This window comes from Lactuca saligna, chromosome 8, assembly GCF_052625555.1.
Source record: "Lactuca saligna cultivar CGN05327 chromosome 8, ASM5262555v1, whole genome shotgun sequence".
NCBI lineage: Eukaryota > Viridiplantae > Streptophyta > Magnoliopsida > Asterales > Asteraceae > Lactuca > Lactuca saligna.
In genome coordinates, this window is record NC_136424.1 from 69172886 (window position 1) to 69195429 (window position 22544).

Sequence of the window (22544 nt, forward strand, 5' to 3'; positions counted from 1 at the left end):
AATTTTACAATTTTATGTAAAGCTTAAGTAAACTTTTTTTTTAAATGATAAAAAGTTGTAAGTTCTCTTGCATTAAATGGTGAAAAATAGTTAAAAGTTATTTTCTATCATTTTTGTTGTATGCCATATTTTGTTATCTAACCTTTTTATTTAAACAATAAGATAAGATGCTAAATCTGTTTTTTAATGAAATGTCATTTTATGTTAAATTTCTACGAATATAAAACAAAAGATATAAAATTGGTTGCGAATTTTCTGATGATTCAAGTCGTCGGTTCTGTTAATTTTGCAGCAAGTGAAGTAGGTGTTGGAATTTGACAATATGCACATGGTGTCATGGTTGATGGTTTTGATTTTATTAATGATTCTTATTAAAGATTCTCTTTTCTTAATTAATATTTATCTTGCTTAATTTAAGGTTACTTTCTTATTAGACAAACAAGAAAAAGCAAGTAAATTAAAAAAGCAACTTGTTCTTTAAAAAGCTAATAGTCTTGCATTGAAAATTCTCCATTATAAGATATATTAAAACAAAAAATAAGAAAACTGGCTGGCATTATACAACTCCCAATTGGTTGAGGTGAAAGTTTTTCAGATTGCAGGTTCCGAGTTTAAAACGAATAATTAACTAACTTGGTAAATTTAATTTCTACTTCTAACTAGACAGTTAAAAAAAAAAAAAAAAAAAAAAACTGGGCTATATAGCGGTCTGGATCAACTCAATTGCAGAATTCTAACATCTAACAGTATTTTGAGCGAGTTTGAGATCTCCACAACAATTAGGCTCTCACAAAATATATTAGTTTAAATAACAATTGAAAAGGTTGAACAAATTCTTTTCTCTCCAAATATCCTTATATTGGGGATTAAAGTTCTGGAAAAAGAACCACCAAACATTTTTCCTCTTCGTTTATATTCCCAATGAAAGACATGAAACACAAACTTTTTTTGGTTTCTCTATATTTTTTTGAACCACGCCTCTCTTCAAGAATATGGTCGTTATATTTGTTGAAGTATAGTCCCCATATACAATAGAGCATAGGTTAATATTTTTGCATTTTATTCAACTCAAGAGAGCTATTTACTCCTTCAAACACATTACAAAAGATATAACAAACTATCGACTTAATTGATCTTCATCGTTATCGAGGAAACTACAACATTGCATGATTTGCATCCACCTCCATAAGATAAAGTTTGAAGGGTAAAGTAGTCATTGACACAATTGCTCTGAGTTCATCAATTCATCCATAATCATTTCTTGGCATCTGCATTCTTCACTGCAAAAACCTTTCTCACCCCTGTAATCACATAAATCGACAGCTTAGTTCATTATCTTCAACAAAAATCAAAAGCAATTTTACATCAAATTTTGTTTTTTTTTTATTATTATTATTATTATTATTTTTTTTATTTTATGGTAAAATTACATCACAGATCACTTCCATTTTTAGCAAATTAAAGTAAAAAAACTCAAATTTCGGCGAACCTGTACATGAAAATGTCGCTATTCTCTTCAAAATTCTTCTTGCAGGTATAACACAAGCTTGAAAAGCTCTGCCATGGCGATTTCGGGCTATGATCCGAATGAAGAGCATCACAATAACTGCCCACAACACAATTATCGTAAATATGGGTGATTTTTGGGTTAGACCCATAAGAGATTACTCTTGTGTACTCCTCTGAGAGCTCCATCTCACTCAAAGACAAAGCATCCATTGAAGCTCGAGGAGATCCGGGTCCATTTGTGGTTACCCGACCCGGCGACTGCAAATTCCTGGACTTGATCCCAAAATCACAAGGATCTTTAGAGTGTGACGGGATTTGAATCCTGAGGGTTGATCCAAATAGAACCTTTCGGCTGATGGAATTAGGTTTGTGTATCGTATTATTAGGGTTTTCTTGAAGAAGAGCAAGAGCAATTCCATTTTCACATTCAAATTTCTCAAATGGGTTTTTGATTTCATCAGAGATCTTTCTGGGTTTTTCTGGGCTTTGTTTGAACTGAAAAGGGTTACTTCTGAAAGTCGTGAAAAATTGCTTGGTGTCAAGAACTGAGGTTGGTGATGATTCTGCATCAGAAAGGGTTTTTGCCATGAAGACATTGAATAGCCTTGGAGAACCAAGAAAAGATGAAATCTGTTTGGTGGGGTTTTGGGTATTAGCCATAGAATTATAGATCACTTGAATCGAAAGATTTTGTGTTATCACAATGCTCGATTGAATTTAATTCAATAAGAAAGAGGGATCGAGAAGAAATGGATTCAAACAAAGGGCAAGAAATTTGTTCATGCCCTTCATGGGTTTTATGCAATGATTGATCAAAAGGCTCACTTTTCCAAGCTTCAAAAAGTAGAAACAAAAAGAAAAGAAAACATAGGCCAAATTTAGCACCTATAAAAGTTTTATTTTGGTCAAATTTAAAATGTATTTAATAACGATTTTTTAATACAAATGAATAATGACAAAACTTTGAAATATCATAGCTTTTGCATAGAATAGATCTAATTTTGAAAACTTAGAGGTGTTTTGAGATTTTATTTTGATATTCAAAAATTTTAAATAGAAAGAGTTATTCATCTATGGTGGTAGTAAAAATATTCTTTTTATTGATTTATGATGGTGGTAAAAATATTTGGATTTGTTTTTATATTAAGAAAAAGTGTCAACAATTTTATTTTATTTTATTATTTTTTTTAAAATATATTGTTTTAGTTTAAGGATATTTTAAGATAATATTCACCTTCACAACTCAAAAGTCATAAGAAGTTTAGAAAAATTATAAATTCTAACTTCTTAAAATCTACTTGTTGAAAGGTTAATGAGAAGTTGTTTTAAGAGGGTGTTTGGTTTAGTTTTTGTGAGATAAAAATTCTTTTTGTAAATTGACTTTTTGTAAAAATTGTTTTTTAAAATGTGTTTGTATTAGCTTTTGAAGGGAAAAAAATCAAAAGTTAAAGTGTTTGGTTTAATTTTTATATGCAAAATGACTAAAAATGATATATTTACGTATTTATTGGAGGTAAATGGAGATATGAAAGTAATTTTAATGTTTAATACTGTTGAAAAGTTGAAAATGTCATGATTTCATGACTTTTCAAAAAGATCAAATTTACTCTGTTGGAAAAGTTATTTTCAAAAGTCCATCTCATCTTCCCAAACATCTTTATGACTTTTTTTAAAAGAAAAAGCCAAAAGTCATTTTAGAAATTAAACCAAACACCCTCTAAAGGTCATTTTTTTGTCAAACATTATTTTTTTGATTTATTAATTTTCAAAAAATCAATAAGTCAGTAAGTTGTTTTGAGATGAAATCGCAAATACCTTCTTAGATTGGTATCAATGGTGTTGTTCTTCTTTAGGAAAATAACTTATAAGGATAATTATGCTTTATAAAACACCATTCAAGTTTCGTATGCTGAAAAAACACCATTCAAGTTTCGTATGCTAAAAAAACACCATACAAGTAAGATATGTACAAAAAAAGCAACAAACTACATATTTTGTTTTTCACCTTGTGGTAACCGATTTTACCAGTGAAAATTAAATAAGGGACAAATTTGCAAAATGGTTCTTGTGGTTGGCAAAATTCTACGGTTTTGCTTGAAACATCCCAAAATCACGGTCCAAAATTTTCGTTTTGAAATTCAATAGTAAACCACAAACATCCATAGTCTTAAGGAAAATCAAGTATCATGTATCTCAAAACATCGTGACAAGTACTAAATCAAAATCATATGAGAAAAAATATCAGAGTCTAAACATCCCAGGCTGAAACTATGGTGTGTGCCATGCGATCACACCGAGCCCTTGCCCTTGCTACCGGAAGTACCTAAAACAAGAACTGAAAACTGTAAGCACGAAGCTTAGTGAGTCTCCCCAAACTACCACATACCATACATATATCATGTAACTAGGAGATACAGGCCCCACCCACTCTCATGGAGATTAGAGCCCCGCCCACACTCCGTTGTCTAGGAGATTCGAGCCCCACCCACACTCCGTTGTCTAACATGCATACAAGTATCACACAGAAAACAAGTATATCTTCCAAACAACCACATATCTATGCTTAAATAATACTAAGAGAATCGTGCCCCACCCACACTAGACTGCTACGAGATTCGGGCCCCATCCACACTCAGCTACTAATATATCATATAGACGGGCCGATCTTGGTGCCTTCGACCCATCCCTACTGAAAGGAAACTCACCTCGTGTGACATCCCCAAAATCTCAGCCAGAAAAGACCGATTTCATTTATGTTTCTTTAAAATAATTTCAGAGTAAATCCTTTTGATTTAAATGAGTTGCGGAATTTGTTCCCAAAACAAAATATGATAAAATAATATTTATCAAAGCATTTCATCAAGAGATACATTTTCATTATATAATCAAAACTTGGGATGTCATGTTCCGATACAGACCATAAAGCATAAACGATAACATTACAAGTCATTCAACAAATATATACATATACAGACTTGTAAACAAAACAACTTGATGATTCATCCATCTTATGCCCTCGCGCCACTTCCTGTAATGCAAATAAGACTGAGTGGGTCAGGCTTAGGAGCCTGGTGAGCATATAGGGTTTTCAACCCACAATAAATAATTATATTTAATTTCACCAACCAACAATAACCCGATTACCCATTCCCGTTATTCTCACTTTATGTCCCTAAAACAACATCTATCTCAAGAGACCAAATCTAGGATTTTCATCGGGATGGACATTACTGCTAAGGGGTTTCCTCAACAATAGATATCCTAAAGGAAACCATGAGGGGGATACAGTACACCGGTGAACACATCATTCACAACACCTACAGGTTATGAACCTGCTAGCGTTCCACTGCACAGAGTCGGCAGAAAAGTTACGCCGATAAGCATCGATCAGACCTGGAGTTCCAGGTCGGGGATATGGTTCTCATGAAGGTGTCGCCTTGGAAAGGCGTCATTCGATTCAGGAAGCGGGGCATGTTGGGCCCGAGATTCATTGGTCCGTTCATGGTTGTAGCCCGGGTGGGCAAGATGGCATATAGGCTGGATCTGCCAGCCGAGCTCAGTCAGATCCACAACACCTTCCATGTCTCCCAGCTGCGGAAGTGCCTCGTGGATGATTCAGCGGTGGTGCCATTAGAGGATATACAGGTTCATGACAGCCTGAATTACATTGAGCGCCCAGTCGCAATCCTCGAACGGAAGTCGAAGGATCTAAGGAACAAGAGGGTGGAATTAGTGAATGTGCAATGGCAGCACCGCAAGGGTTCGGAATGGACTTGGGAGTCGGTGGAAGAAATGATGGAGCATTATCCCGAGCAGTTTCAGGATCGAGCGGCAGACTTCGAGGATGAAGTCTAGAATAAGTGGGGGAGATTTGTAGCACCTGGTTCCTGGTACGTAAAAATTCATCTTAGTGTTTTTTTCATTTTTAGCCTTGGACTCGGCGAGTTGTAGGTCCGACTCGCCGAGTAGAGACGTGATCTGGAACATGTTTAAGTTGGTGACTCGGCGAGTCTATATTCTGGACTCGGCGAGTCCCCGCTGTCTGATTAAACCCTAAATTTCAAGGGTTTGCACCCTATTTAAACCCTCTTATCAGCCCCTAAGCTCGCCCCCTTCACCCTCAGAGCTCCCAACATCGTTTATACCCCTATTCCTTGTGAGATTGAAGTGTTTTGGTCTGTTATTGAAGATTTTGAGGAGAAAGAAGAGTAGATCAAGAAGAGGAGAAGGAGGCCAGGCATCTTTGTGTCATCTCAACGTTTTCCTTGAGGTATAACTCGTTTCCCCTCTGTTTTCATGCTTGTAGTCTCTATTAGCTACATGGAAGTCCTTCTTGAGCCATTCCCCAAGCTTGTTTGTGCATTGTGGGTTGTAATAAGTTGTTAGCCTCTAGATCTAGGCATGATTGAGTCCCCGGAGCTTGGATCTACTGCATTTATGGAGTCATATTGCATGAAAGCCCTAGATCTACTCTTTTGGTGCATTTTGAGCCTTAAAACCTTCATTGGTGATTATTTACACGTAAAGTTGGAAACTTTACGTGTAAATCATGCCCTAGAAACCCAAATCTGTGAATGGCATGAGCTGGATTCAAGAAAAATCGAGTGTATAGTAATTGCATGTGGCCGACTCGACGAGTCGTCCCTCGGACTTGGCGAGTCAAGTCGCAAGTCCCCGAGTTTTCCCCTTTTTCGTGTTTGCGGGTTGGAGTAGTGAGTCATAGGGTGTGACTCAGTGGGTTGGAAGCCAGACTCACTCATGTAGTAACTCGACGAGTCAATGCCATGACTCGGCGAGTTCAGGGCAATCTTCTTGCCTCAAGAACAGACTCGGCGAGTTGTTCATACAGCTCGGCAAGTCTCAGCATAGAGTGTTCTTCAAATGAAGAAGAACTCGGCGAGTTGTTCGTACAACTCGACGAGTAGGATGAAGGACTATTGGCCTTTAGCTTAGAAGGAAAACTCGTCGAGTCAATGCCAAGCTCGACGATGGGATAGTGGTCAGACAAACGGATAGGGACTCGGCGAGTTGACAGGCCAACTCGGCGATTCGGGTCAACTGGAAGATGACTTTGACTTTAACTCATGGTTTGGTTAAGGGTAAATGGTTAGTTTACCCTAAGGTCGGTTAGTAGTATTTGACTAAGTGTTTTGTGGGAATTGCAGCTGGGGGATTTTCGGAGCAGCAGCAGTAGACAGACCATTCCCACACAGATCAGCAACTACTACGAGGTGAGTTACCTTCCAGTAGCGGTGGGTCTAAGGCCACAATGCCGGCCCACCAGTAGGTAATGTATGATAGATGATTGTCTTTGTGATATCATATAGGTTTGCTACTACCTGATATGTTATATGCTAGCATGATATGTTGTATGTGATAGTAGTAGAGTTCGGTTGTTAGGATCGAAGGGTAGTTAGACACCCCAGGTACGTCTGACAGTATGTGATGATATGTTTGCATGCTGGCTAGATATGTTATATGGGATAGAGGTGGTAGGAGGGGACCAGTCCCCGAGTTCGGTTGTTAGGACCGAAGGGTAGCTTAGGCACCCCAGATATGTCTGATAATATGTTATGTTATGATATATGTGATAGTAGCAGTAGGGGTGAAATAGTCCCTGAGGTTCGGTCGTCAGGACCGAAGGGTAGTCAGCACCCCAGAATGGCTTGACATGGGTAGTCAGCACCCCATAATGGCTTGACACGGGTAAGCTGGCACCCTAGAATGGCCGTACCGGGTAGGTCGGGCACCCCAGAAATGCCTGGCAATATGTATGATATGCGATTGTATGTTATGCGGTATGATGGGGGAACTCACTAAGCTTCGTGCTTACAGTTTTCAGTTTTGGTTTCAGGTACCTCTTCTTCGAAGGGGAAAGAGATGGTGCGGTAGCGGCCCATCACACACACGCTTGTATTCCGCACCATGAGATCTTCCTGGGGATTGTACTCTGACGTTGTTAGGTTTTTATAAACTGTTTTCCAGACACGCACACTTTATGAAATGATGTGGTTGGTGTATGTTTTACTACTAATGTTTTGCTAAGTATATGTTTTCAAAAATGAAATTTTTGGCTCCTATTTTGGGATGTTACAAGGTTTTTCACCGTTACCTTGTTCAGCTCTCGGTAGTCTATGCACATGCAATGTGAACCGTCCTTCTTCTTCACAAACAGGATCGGGGCTCCTTATGGCGAACTGCTCGGCCTGATAAAACCCTTGTCAAGCAGCTCTTGCAGCTGCGTAGACAAATACTGCATCTCGGGAGGAGGCAACCGATATGGTGCCTTGGCTATCGGAGCCGCACCAGGGGCCAAGTCGATCCTAAACTCAACCTGTCTTTCCGGAGGTATCCCAGGTAAATCCTCCAGGAATACGTCCGGGTACTCTCTCACTACCTGTACATCATCAACTATCACCTTACCCTTATCTTGGGTATCCATGACATACGCGACGTATCCCGCGCAACTCTATTGTAAGTGGCACCTCACCCTCGCTACTGAATAAAGAATCGGTCCGTGTTGTGGCCTCTCGCCCTGAATCACTAACTCTCCCCCACAAGGAGGGTGAACCCTCACTAGCTGCAGCTCACAATCAATCACTACCCCATTGAGGCTCTACCAATCCATACCCACTATAACCTTATTCTCTCGCAGGGTAATAGGAACCAAATCCACTGAGAACTGCTCATCAAATAACCGTAGCGTACATCCTCTATGAACTCTTGCAACCCTGACATTCCTATCATCTGCTATCTCTACATCAAGTGGGCAATCTAGCTCCCCTGGAGCTCTACTAAATTGCTTGCTAAGCGCGAGCGACACAAAGGATCGGGTAGCCCCCGAATCAAACAGTACCATAGCTGATATATCGTTCACCAAGAACGCCCCTATAAAAAAAATACACAAACATGAGTAATTATCAGGAATAATAAAGAGATAATGGAGATAATACATAACCATAACCACATTAGCGGCTGCATGTGCCTCCTATGCTGTCAAATGGAAGGCTCTGCTCTTCGCCACTGACGCCTCATCTTGGCCCTGACGGCCGTATGTAATCCTCAAAGTGGTAGGAGCGGGTGCCACCACATGTCCTGCTGATGCTAGACTCGGACACTGGGACATCTTGTGTCCCCTTTGATTGCACTGAAAGCAAATCAGATCAGATGTTGTGGTGGTGCTGGTAGTAGCAGTACAATCCCTGCTGACATGTCCAGTTCGGCCGCACTTAAAATAGCCCAAACTACCAGCCCTACACGGCCCCTCATGCCCCCTGCCACACTTGCCACAGGGGCCTCGACCCTGCTGGCCCTTCCCTCAGGAATCTACTTTAGGTTTCTTACCCGAGCCCTCCGTGCCAGACTCTGCCTCTGGCTTCCTCTTCCTCTTCATCTCTAAATCAATCTCCCTCTCATGAGCCCTCGCTATCATATCCTCTAGCATCTTGCAACTGGATCGACTCACAAACTGTCTGATATCACTCCTCAGCAGCTCATGGTATCGGGCCTTTTTCATCTCCTCGTCCACCACATACTGCGGAACAATAAGGGCCCTCTCCCTAAACTTGGCGGTAATCTCTGCCACTGTCTCTATCGTCTGCTGGAGATCCTGGAACTCCCTAGCAAGCTATTGCACCTCAATAATAGGTGCAAAATTGGCCCTGAACCTGGTGATGAAATCACTCTTGGTCATCGCATCTAATACTATGTCATCACCAATGGCTCTCCCAACCTCCTCCCACCAGTCATGTGCCATGTCCTTCAGAAGACAGGACACAAGCCTAACCTTGTCCCCCTCGGGAAATCTGCTGGTGCGGAATGCATTGGAAACATCCACCAACCATCTGGTACTCGAAATGGGGTCCTGAGCCCCATGGTAGTCGGGAGCTCCATAAGCCTTGAACTCCCTGAAATTCAGAGTGCACGACCCGATCATGACCGCCACCTCAGTGCGGAAAGCACTCAACCTCTCATCCAAAAGCTCAAGAATACCCTCCTTGATTGTGCCAAAGATCACAGGAGTCTGGTCTAGTATGTTGCATGTGATCTCTGAGGAGATGAACTCCCTTATCAACTCGTCTAACTGCTCAGCTCCAGAGCCTGAGCCTGATCCCTCAGCGACACCTGAACTGCTGACTGTTAGTCTAGGGCATAACACCACCATTCTGAAAAACACATCATAACAATCATCAAAATACTGAACATAACTGGAGGGATCTCAAACACTACAAGTTTCCTGGATTCATCTCAACCTTCCTTGTTTCGAGTTTGGATCCTCTGCTTTCAGTAGTACGGGCCCATACTACCTTCCACATCTATTGATACTTTCCTCAAGAACTGCCTTGACTCCACCAAGTCCCTTATATTATTACTGCTTCACACACTGCTCTCATCCTAGGCTTGCCCTAGGGTAATCACCAAACCACTCTCCGCCATCAACTGCATAAGAAGTCCCTATCACCTTCCCCTAACTAGCTCGCGAATACTATTACGTATCACTCAGGCTAGATAATTCTTCGAATGAGAGATCCTACCCTACAACGGTTGGACTCAAACAAGAGTTGCGAAATAGAGCTAGACCTAAACTTCTGAAATTATTTAGTCCTCACAATATGCAACTTAACATATTCGTTTACTAGTTAGTAAAAGACAACTAGAAGTCCTAAAAGTACAAAGAAAGTAGCATTCGGGCATTGAGTACACATAATCAAGCATATACTACTCTGGCTATCATGCAGACTGATATGTACTAGCATGCATTTCTCATAAGGTTGGTACACATATAACGGGCACATAAGGTATCCTTCCTAGGTCCCTAGTCCTAATCTAGCATGTTGTTCTCATAAAGCTGATAAACATAACATAACATAAACTTGTATGGGTAATTTGGGAGTATTTACTTGAGCTTGGCTGATTATATGCACCATACCTTCTTTTTTTTTCTCTTTTCAAAGTTCCTTTCTATTTTCAAAATCCTTTTTGTAAAAATGATTTTCTTTTGAAAAATTTATACCACTTCCTTAGTTTGAGTCCAAACACACCCAAAAGTGTGTCCGAATCCCTCAAACCAAGGCTTTGATACCAACTTGAAACATCCAAAAATCACAGTATAAAAATTTCATTTTGAAATTCAATAATATACCACAAACATCCATAGTCTTAAGGAATACCAAGTATCATGTATCTCAAAACATTATGACAAGTACTAAATCAAAATCACATGAGAAAAATATTAGAGTCTAAACATCCCAGGCTAAACTGTGGTGTGTGCCATGCGATCACCCCAAGCCCTTCCCCTTGCTACCGGAAGTACCTGAAACTAGAACTAAAAATTTTAAGCATGAAGCTTAGTGAGTCTCCCCAAACTACCACATACCATAAAAATATCATGCAACTAGGAGATACGGGCGCCACCCACTCTCATGGAGATTCGGGCACCGCCCACACTGTTGGGTTTTGAGCACTATAACACTTGCTAAGTGCACATGGAACCCTAAATGCTTTGGATCTATGTTTTCTCTAATTATACATGCATTTTATTTTTCCAAAGCATTCACCCTAGCTAGCATACAATTGAAGCTATATATAACTAAAACATAGTTGGGATGCATACCTCTTGAGTAGGGTAGAGTTCTTGACCTTTGGAAACTTAAGCACCTCAAGTGTGATGCCTCTAATGGTTCACAAACACCAATATGAAAAGGAGATTCTAAGAAAATAAGTTGTCTCTCGAGAAGGTGCAACCGATTTTGGTGCTTGGAGGGGTCTATTTATAGTTGTGGCAAGTGCTAGGGTTACACTTTGCAAACCCTAATGATGCATGACTTTCCACATTCCTATGATCCATGGGTTTAACCTCCATGGACTATCCATAGGTTATATTATTGGTTTAGCCACTTACATAATCATGGATCACTTAGCCATACTATAAGTATCATTGATTTACATAATCAATCCCTTCATATTTAATTAGTCTCTTTTGACCACAAAATTAATTCCAAATTAATTCCTGAACAATACTAATTAAATAACCATATTAACATATTATACTTATAATATATTAATAAATCATAAATAACCTTATTCTCATAAAACCATCCTATCAAATTGCACCGGTGAAGGCAACCCAAAAGGACCATGCTACTATCGGGTCAAGTACATACCAATTATAGTTATGGGCTTAGACACCAAATCCAGCAGTCTCCCACTTGGATATGTCTAATAACTATAGTTGCCTATGTGACTTCAGGATCCGACTTCGCAATCGTAAGCTTCCAAAAGTCGATGTCAACTCTGACCCAGACAATAATACATCCTTTAGATAAGGGATCATATACTCCTCTATTCTCAGATATCATCTAGACAAATACATGGAACAAGGTCATACTTATTGTCCAACAGTTTGTTTCCTGATTTCTGATTCGTCTAACATAGAACATAACTGAACACTTGAATTTTGTTCTGACCGGGCTTGGCACATAAGTCAAAACAAAATCATCATGGGGCCCAATATATCACTTTTAATCCTCTTAGGATAAAAGTAATAGATAAACTTCGACATTATATGCTTGTACTAACTATTCATTAAATCATGCACAATGACACGTTTTATAACATCAAGTTACTGATACGTTTTGTGTCATCAATGCATGACTAACTCATAGTCAACAACTCATATATCTAGGTTTGAAGACACACACACACACACACACACACACACACACACATATATATATATATATATATATATATATATATATATTATCATCTCACGATCACTCGTGATGAATTCCATGAAGTGATTCAAGTGAGCGCGGGTTGATCCAATACCTGAATCTTATTTTAGAAGTACTCATGAATGGTGTAGCAAACCTGTTGCAATGCCTAACTCCTTAGACAATCGTACAAGCCAACTCATGACAGTCTTCTTTAATACCTACTTCCAAAGTATGAATGACTGTGGATAGTTTGAATAAATCTTATTTATTCCGGAAGTCAAAACATGCAAAGTGAAATAATAGTAAATAATTGACACAAGACAGTAACTTTACTTATAAATAAAACTCATTTTATTCACCATCAAATGTCATTTACAATTTAGATATTACATGTGTCGGTTTATCTAATCACTAAAACTAATATCATCCTTTAGCCCCATGTCACTCGCATGCTGCAAGTGCTTTACCCTAGTCAGTCCCTTTTTGAGGGGTTCTGCTGGGTTGTCCTCTGACAATATCCTCTTTACCACGAGGTTCCCTTCTTTTACTTGATGTCTTATGAAGTGGTACTTTCTGTCGATATGTCTGGATCTTCCATGATCTCTCAGTTCCTTGGTTAAGGAAATTGCTTCTTCATTATCATAGAAAATTTCCACAGGATCCTTTATGGATGGAATAACTCCAAGGTCTTCGATGAAGTTTTTCAACCATATCGTCTCCATCACTGCTTCAGTTGCTGATATGTACTCTGATTCAGACATTGAATCAGCAACAGTCTCCTGCTTGGAACTTTTCCATGTCACTGCTCCTCCATTCAGGGTAAATATCCAGCCCGACTGAGAGCGGAAATTATCTATGTCAATCTGAAAGCTCGTATCGCTATACCCTTTTACTCTCAAGTCATCACTCTTACCGAGGGTAAGGACCTAGTCCTTAGTCCTCCATAGGTACTTAAGAATATTCTTAACCGTGGTCCAATGGGATTTACCATGGCTCCCTTGATATCTATTGACCGTGCTCAAAGCAAATGCCACATTCGGGCGAGTACAAGTTATAACATACATGATCAAACCAACTGCATAAGCATATGGTATATGACTCGTTTTTGCTATCTCAGCCTCTGTATTCGGACTTTGAGTCTTACTCAGTTTGGTATTGCCTTGGATAGGTAAGTCACCTTGCTTGGAGTTCTCCATGCTGAAACATTTCAGCACCTTATCCAAGTAGGTACTTTGACTAAGTCCTATTAGTCTTTTACTTTTGTTTCTCAATATCCTTATCCCTAGGATATAAGAAGCTTCTCCGAGGTCCTTCATAGAGAAACACTTCCCAAAGCCAGGACTTGACCTCCTACAAGGTTGGGATGTCATTTCCTATGAGTAGTATGTCATCCACATATAACACCAAAAAGCTAACTATACTCCTACTAGCTTTGACATATACACATGACTCATCCTCGCTTCTCGAATATTCGAAATCTTTGACTTTCTCATCGAAACAAAGATTACATCTGTGAGATGCTTGTTTCAATACATATATGGATTTCTCAAGCTTACACACTCTATTATGGTACTTTACATTGACAAAACCCTCTGGCTGACTCATGTAAACATCCTTATCCAGCTTTCCATTAAGGAAAGCGGTTTTGACATCCATTTGTCATATTTCATAGTCATGAAATGCAACTATGGCTAGAATAACCCTTATAGATTTAATCTTTGCTACTGGTGAGAAGGCCTCATCATAGTCAACTCCCGGAGTTTGAGTAAAGCCCTTCGCAACGAGTCGGGCCTTATATGTGTGTACATTCCCATCCATATCGGTCTTCTTCTTGAAGTCCCATTTGTACCCTACTATCTTATGGCTTGGTACATTATCAACCAAGTTCCAAACTTGATTGTCATACAATGACTAAATCTCGCTGTCCATAGCCTCTTTCCATTTAGCAGACTCGGGGCCTAACATGGCTTCCTTGTAGTTGTTAGGTTCATCAAAATTTATCAGTGTGCTATCACTGATAAATGTATCACCTTCATCTATTATATGAAAATCATATAACACAGGTGGAACACTAACTCTACTGCAACGCCTCGAAGCTACGGACTTGTCAATTGGTTCAATTGGAGTTTCCTCCTCGGGTTGAGTGTTAGTGTTTGAGGTTCCTTCATCACTTAACTCTTGAAGCTCTTCAAGGTCAATTTGTCTCCCACTGTCCTCTTGGAATATGAGTTCTCTCTCTCTCTCTCTCTCTCTCTCTCTCTCTCTCTCTCTCTCCTCCTCTCCTCGCAACGAAGACAACATTATCACTTAGTCTATAGAAGAGATATCAAATGGAATTCTGCGGGAAGCCGATGAAAATACATTGCTCACTCCGAGGTTCAAGCTTTTCGTGAGTTTCTCTTATCACAAAAATCCTTGCATTCCAAAACTTTGATGTGTTCAAATGTGGGAACCTTCCCTGTCTACATCTCGTGAGGTGTTTTGGAGATATTTTTGATAGGGAATAGATTAAGTATATGGGCGGCAGTCTCTAAGGCATACCCCCAGAATGAGATTGGTAACGAAGCTCGACTCATCATGGAACGAACCATGTCTAGCAGGGTTCTATTGCGCCTCTCAGCCACACCATTAAGTTGTGGTGTCCTAGGTGGTATCAATTGTGAAACAATTCCACATTCCTTAAGATAGTCAAGTAACTCAATTCTGAGATACTCTCCTCCACGATCGAATTGTAGCATCTTTATCTTCCTGCCCAATTGATTCTCCACTTCTTGCTTAAACTCTTTGAACCTTTCAAAGGTTTCTGACTTATGCTTGATTAAGTAGATATAGCCATACCTATTGTAATTATCAATAAAAGTCACATAGAAGCGGTTAGCATCCCTTGTGGTGTTTCTGAATGGTCCACATATATCGGTGTGTATAAGGTCCAACAAACATTCACCCCTTTCTCAAGTACCAATGAAGGGTAACCTGGTCATCTTTCCAAGTAAACAAGATTCACAAGTGTCATCTGACTATAAGTCAAATGACTCCAAAACTCCATCCTTTTGGAGTTGGGCTATACGCTTCTTGTTAACATGTCCAAGACGACAATGCCATAAGCATGCCTTTTCCAAAACATTGGACGAATCAATATTCAACACATTATTTCTTAAGTTGTCTACAACATTCATAGTTTCATATACACCATTTCAAGGTAATGCTTTAAAATAAAATACATCATTATAATAAGCATAAACTGAACCAACTTCATTGTTAAACAAAAAGGTAAAACCTTGTTTGTACAAACTATGAAAAGAAATAGTATTTCTCACCATATCGTCCGAGTAACACCAATTATTCAAATATAAATTTAACCATTTCTAAGTAATAAAGAATAAACTCCACTCTTGGTCATAGGCGACATTTTCCTATTTCCCATTATTAAGTTTATCTTCCCGTGCTCCACATCCTTACTTCTTTTTAGTCCCTACAAATATGAACAAATGTGAAATCCACAACATGTATCAAGGACCCAAGAATTAGCATGCGATGAGTTATTAGATTGAATAGTGTAAATACCTGCAAATGAGGGTTTGATCTTCCCGTCTTTTATGTCCTGCAAGTACTTGGGGCAACTTTGTTTCCAGTCCCCTTTTTCATGACAATGGAAGCAGTCAGCATCCTTTGGATTACAAGAGGGATTAACGGAACCAGATTTGGTCCCACTAGAAGAGGATCCATCAAGGTACTTTCCCTTGCAGCTCATGGAGGGAGCCTTTCTCTTCTTACCCTTTCCATGTCCTATTGCCAGTACAGGGGAAAAAGTAGTAGTAGGAGTAGACACAACCGAATTTCCTTTAAGCTTGCTTTCTGCAGTCCTTAAAATACCTTGAAGCTTGATAAGAGTGACCTCCTCCTTGTTCATATGATAAGTCATATGAAACTGATCATAACAAGAAGGTAAAGAGTGTAGAGTTATATCTATGGCCAACTCTTCATCAAAATTGACATTCAATTTTAGCAAGTGATCCACATATCTCTGCATCTTCTGCAAGTGGGCTGTGATGGGTTCACCATCCTACATTTTGGTTGTGATCATGGAGGCAATGATCTCATACCTCTCTTTTCGAGCACTTTGATGGTATCTTTCCATCAAATCATGATACATTTCATAGGGATAGTAGTCCTCATAGGACTTCTGCGACTTAGTAGTCATGGTTGCAATCATAAGACACGACACCTTTGTTGCATCCCTCTCATGAGTAGTGTGTTCAATGATTTGTTCAGGAGTAGCAGTGGTGACATCAATCTTCTTTAGCTCTTTATCAAGGACATACTCTTTGTCCTCATAGTGAATAACAATTCTGATGTTACGAATCTAGTCATTGAAATTCAAGCCTTAAAAAATGACCCCCTACATAGGTTCATTAGGGAGAAAGAGCGTGTGAAGGAAATGGTGTTGAAGCATTGTTTGGAATACACATCTGAAAAGTAGAAGAACAAAGTTTAGATTAGATGACTGGGATGCTGAGGATCACAAAGAAGGTGTGAATAACCAGGCAAATTAACATGATACACCAAATGTTACAAATCACCTAATCAATGTGCCGGTTAACCACACACACTCCATTGATCTATGATTAACATCAAGCTACCCTTTGCCTCACATTGTCAGTCCCAGATTAGTGTGGTGGTTAACCACACATGCTCCACTAACAACTTAACAAAGTGCAAAGTGTAATTTCATGGATTATTAGTATTTTCACATTTTTCCTAAAGTAACTAATATTGGGAATTAAACAAAAGTTTAGTTACTTTATATTTATCATTATACTTTTAATGAGGGAGAATTAGTGTCCTATCTTTCCCGTTCGACTAACGACCTTCCACCAGTCAAGGAAGCAGTAGGTGAGAGTGGATACCCATTAAACCACAATTTTATAGGCACTAACCTTATATCCCCCCTTATAGACCAACTTCGTGAATGAGACCTACTAACGGTAAGACTGAGTTGTTCTTATATATATATATATATATATATATATATATATATATATATTAAAATTGTAATATTATAAAGTATAAGGGTTGAATTTTAACTTTTAAAACTTTAGGGTTTGGTATTAAAGATTCATTTATTGAGACTTTGCAAATTCCAAAACTTGAGGGCAAGTTTTGAAACTTGTCAAAACTCTTCACATTCATAACCTATGAGTTTAATTTGATTTTAATGATGAGACCTTTCATTTTTGGTAACTTGAGGACAAGTTATGGAGGTCATTAAAAATCAATTAGATCATTTTTCTAACAACTAAATTTTCACATAATTCATGATCTAACTAAACTCATAAACAAGACAATTCTAGATCAACAATTTTAAAAACGATTTGGTTTATCATATAAAACAACAATTATTTTAAAACTTTGACAATTATCTTTCAGTTGGATGAGCATGATCACTACCATATCTTAAAAAACATATTTTTATGATTTAAAACAGTTTGGGGAAATGATCACATCCAATTGTGGCCAAAAACACGAATTTCTGCACTCTGACCAGCCAACTCGGTGAGTCCATGAACTGGACTCGTCGAGTAGCTTCATGTCTGCATGGACTTGTCGAGTTCCCAAGTGGACTCGGCGAGTTCAACAGTTAAAATGCAGAAAATTCAATTTTTTCAACTTTGAAAACAAGCAAGCATCAAATATAATAGAAAACAATCATAGGCTTTCATACCACTGTTGGGTTTTAAGCACTATAACACTTCCTAAGTGCACATGCAACCCTAAATGCTTTGGATATTTGTTTTCTCTAATTATACATGCATTTTCTTTTTTCAAAGCATCCACCCTAGCTAGCATACAATTGAAGCTGTATTGTAACATCCCAAATTCCGAGTCCAAAAATTTCAATTTTGATATAACGATTTAGAAAACATTTATCATAAAACATCACCATGTCATATCATTTCATAAAACCATAATCTTATGTCTGAAAATCATATCATAAAAGTAGTAACAATGTCAGATTACAATCCTAAGAAATCTCATAAGGCGGAATCCTACGTATGTATGACGTGCAGCTATCGCGCCGGCTCCTTCCTCTTCGCTGAAGAGGTACCTGAAACAAAACTGAAAACTATAAGCACGAAGCTTAGTGAGTTCTCCCATCCTACCACATACCATACAATCATATAGCATACATACTGTCGGGCAATTCTGGTGTGTCTGACCTACCCGGTACGGCCATTCTGGGGTGCCTACCTACTCGTGTCAAGCCATTATGGGGTGTTGACCTACCCGTATCAAGCCATTCTGGGGTGCTGACCTACCCATTGGTCCTAACAACCAATACTCGGGGACTATTGCACCCCCTACTGCTACTATCACATATATCATCACATAAACATATTATCAGACATATTTGGGGTGTCTGAACTAGCCTTCGGTCCTAACAACCGAACTTGGGGACTATTCCCCTCCTACTACCACTATCACATATAACATATCATGCCAGCATATAAGCATATCATAACATACTGTCAGACATATCTGGGGTGCCCGACCTACCCTTCGGTCCTAATAATCGAACTCTACTAATATCACATATAACATATCATGCCAACATATAACATATCAGGTAGTAGCAAACCTAGATGATATCACAACAACGATCATCTAACATACAACTCCTACTGGTGGGTCGACATTGTGGCCGTAGACCCACCACTGCTGGAAGGTAACTCACCTCGTATGAATGAATGTTATCAATCCAGGTGAGAAGTCTCTGTTTGTTACATTCTCCAGCTATAATTCCCATAAAGACACTTAGTCAGAAGCTGATAACTACTCTTAGGGTAAAATGACTATTTTACCCCTGGCTAAAGTCAATATCCTGGTCAAAGTCAACTTCCAATTGACCTGACTCGCCGAGTTGGGCCGCCAACTTGCTGAGTTCCCATTCTTTCATCTAACTTCCTCCCGACTCTACTCGTCGAGTTTAGCAAGGACTCGATGAGTTCTCCTTTTGTAACATCATCGAATGAACCTTGATTCGAATCGTTGGGTTGTATGAACAACTTGTTGAGTTCACCTTCAAGGGGTTGGGAGACTGCCTTGGACTCACCGAGTTTGTTCATACACTCACCGAGTCCTATGATTCCCAGGTCCATGGCTAAGTCTAATATGTCGAGTCACTCCCCTGGACCCCTCTAAGACCATTTTATCACTCAACTGGGTTCCTTCGAACCTCAACATATTGGGGACTCAAGCCTCGGACTCGCTAAGTTCCAAGAACAACTCGACGATTCGGTGCTATCCAAGTCTTATATTTCGATTTTTGATGCACAATAATCATCCAGAAGACAAATCTGGGCTTCTAAGAGCGATCTAGCACGTAAAGTTATGAACTTTATGTGCATGCATGGAAGTATAAGCTTAAAGGACCCAAAAATGAGGTCTAAAGGTGTATGTGGCTTTCTATGGCTACAAAGCTGGCCACTTGTGCCATGCCGTCCCCTAAGGACCCTAGATTTGGAGTCTTAACCCTCAACCATGCTTGCACTCATGATTGGTCACCAACGATGGTCCCTAAAAGCCCTAATTCACCCCAAAAGGGATCTAGAACATGAATCAACAAGGTATAAGCTTTATACCTCTAAGGAACTATCGATGCTGCACAAACTCGAAATCTTCTGGTTTCCTCTTGGCCCCTCAAGCTTTTCTTTCTTTCTTGTGATCACAAACCACCAAAATCACCAAAAAGGGCCTTAGATCTCACAAAACAATTAGGGTTTTAGTATGAGGTGTTATGGGAGCATAAGAGACGATGGGGGCTGCAATAAGACGTTTAAATAGGGTGGAATCCCTCGGATTTAGGGTTTCACTCAAACAACACCTACTCGCCGAGTCAATCTACCAACTCATCGAGTAGGTCATTTAAAATGTCCCTAGATCCTGACTCTACTCGACGAGTTGGGCCTCCAACTCGTTGAGTCCTAGAGAAAAACATAAAAATACTTTGAATTAAGTGCGTACAAGGAATCGGGTGCTACATGTATATATTTGTGATATCCCCATTTTCACGGCTAGAAAAGACCGATTTTGTTTATGCTTTATAAAAATCAGAGTACTTCTTTTCATAAAAATATTGTGGAATTTGTTCCCATAGAAACACGATAAATACGTTATCAAAATATTTTCGAAGAAACGTATTTTATTCATTTTAAAACGTTTGGGATGTCATCATCAATATAGAAACATAAGCATAAACAAAATTTACATTTATTTACACTAGTGATCTACATCTCTTTAATCTCTCAGTGTAATGTGGCTTCATATCAACACCTGTGATATAAATAAACTGAGTGGATCAGGTTGGGAAACCTGGTGAGTATATAGGGTTTTCAACCCACAATAATATAAGTATTATGTTTAACAATCAAACAATCAACCCAATTACCCATCCCCATTATCTTCTTTACTCTTAAGGATCTACCCTAAGAATCAGCTATTCCTCGTTCATTCATTCCTAAGGATTATCCTAAGGAATCGGTAAGAAATCCATCGTTGCCACGGTTTACACAACGGGCACTAAGTCTGCATAGTTGCCAGGGTTTAGGAATCAAGTCTGCATGATCACCAATGTTTAGGCACCAAGTCTGCATGATCACCAAGGTTTAGGCACCAAGTCTGCATTGTCACCAGGGTTTAGAGTACACCGGGTGAACACATCGTTCACAACACCTACAGGTTTCGAGCCAGCTAGTGTTCCACTGGACTGTCTAGAATAGTCCGTGGTTATCATCCATACTCTGCTGAATGACAGGGCCATCATTTGGGAAAGGCTTCTCTCATCGTCCACCTCTCATCTTCACCTCGTGGTCTATAACACCTCTCAACTCATTGTCCAACTCATATTCCATCTATTACATCTACCAATGTTTACCTCAACATTATCGTAGATATAAAATACATATACAGTTTAAATCATTTAAAACATGTATAAAATCGTTCATCCAGCATAGACAACAAGTATTCAGATAATATGCACACATAGCACGTAATTTATATAAAATACTTCATATCTATGTGTAAGATGAAAGTAACTATGCACTCACCTGGTATGGTGGTGAGTCGACACTCGGATAACACTTCGTTACTCTTAAAACAATTTTCCTAGACAAAACCTAGTATCAATACCACTAGGGTTTAGTTTAATATTTACCGAGACTGATTTAACAGTCTAGCTATTATTATTATTATTATTATTATTATTATTATTATTATTATTATTATTATTATTATTATTATTATTATTATTGTTATTATTATTATTATTATTATTATTATTATTATTATTATTATATAAGAGTTAAATAACACTCTATAACTCATAATAATAGTCCAATTAATTATTTTAAGGACCTAATAACATTACTATAATTATTTGAAAGCTATATTAAAAATTGCGTAAGCGTAGCTCACTTACAGCGGATTTTAAAGAAAATCGGGCTTCGCTTAGAGCAGTGTTTCGAAACCGAAAGACCCTTTTTCTCGGGACTCTGGGAGCCTCGGGGCTTCCTTAGGGTGCTAGGGGGTTTACCTAGGCTTAGGAGGGGGTTAGGGGTGCCAGAGAGAGAAAGAAGTGAGATGTGGTGTAAGGAAGTGAATGGGTCGATCTTGCTATTTATAGTAAGTTTTTATGACACTCACGTCGTAAGTGTCATAAGAATCTCATCGTGAGTCTAATGATTCACTCCGTAGACTTGCCATTTGCGTCCCTAGCTTCGGCAGGTGGCCATGACACCTCACGTCGTGAGTGTCATATAGCTCATGTCGTGAATTGGATCTTATCCTCTCATAGCTTCTAGATTCCGAATTATGACAGAATATCGTGAGCGTCATAAACTCACGTCGTGAACTGGATCTTATCCTCTCGCAGCTTCTAGATTCCCATTTATGACAGAAAGTCTTGAGCGTCATAAAACTGACGTCGTGAATAGGATCTTATCCTCTCGCAGCTTCTAGATTCCAAATTATGACAGAATGTTGTGAGCGTCAAAACTCACGTCTTGAATTAGCTGGTTTAGGGTTTTTAAAAGCTAAATCTTCGAAATGCCATAAATTTTGCATGCGAACTCCGTTTTTGATGTTCTTTATATGTACGAAAACATTGTGACATATACTAAAACTTGGTTCAAATTATTTATTCTAAATAATCTTTTGTTGAAAATTCGTTTTCGACCCTTATTGCCTCTAAATTGACTAGCCCGGATCTACGGGCGTTACAATATTTAAAACATAGTTAGGATGCATACCTCTTGAGTAGGG

General features: G+C 38.9%; 1 protein-coding gene across 2 annotated transcripts; it reads right to left on the reverse strand.

Moving 5' to 3' along the window:
• Window positions 1-1039: 1039 nt before the first annotated feature.
• Window positions 1040-2384, reverse strand: LOC145013201 (FCS-Like Zinc finger 8-like). Of its 2 annotated transcripts, none has more exons than XM_078972007.1 (2): window positions 1496-2384; window positions 1040-1301 (listed from the first exon to the last, which is right to left on the reverse strand). In XM_078972007.1, the coding sequence occupies exons 1-2, from the start codon at window positions 2167-2169 to the stop codon at window positions 1214-1216; spliced, it is 762 nt and encodes a 253-aa protein (XP_078828133.1). In that variant the 5' UTR covers window positions 2170-2384; the 3' UTR covers window positions 1040-1213. The 2 variants fall into 2 exon arrangements, with proteins under 2 accessions (XP_078828133.1, XP_078828132.1); XM_078972006.1 differs by having other exon boundaries at window positions 1490-2380.
• Between the last annotated feature and the right edge of the window lie 20160 nt (window positions 2385-22544).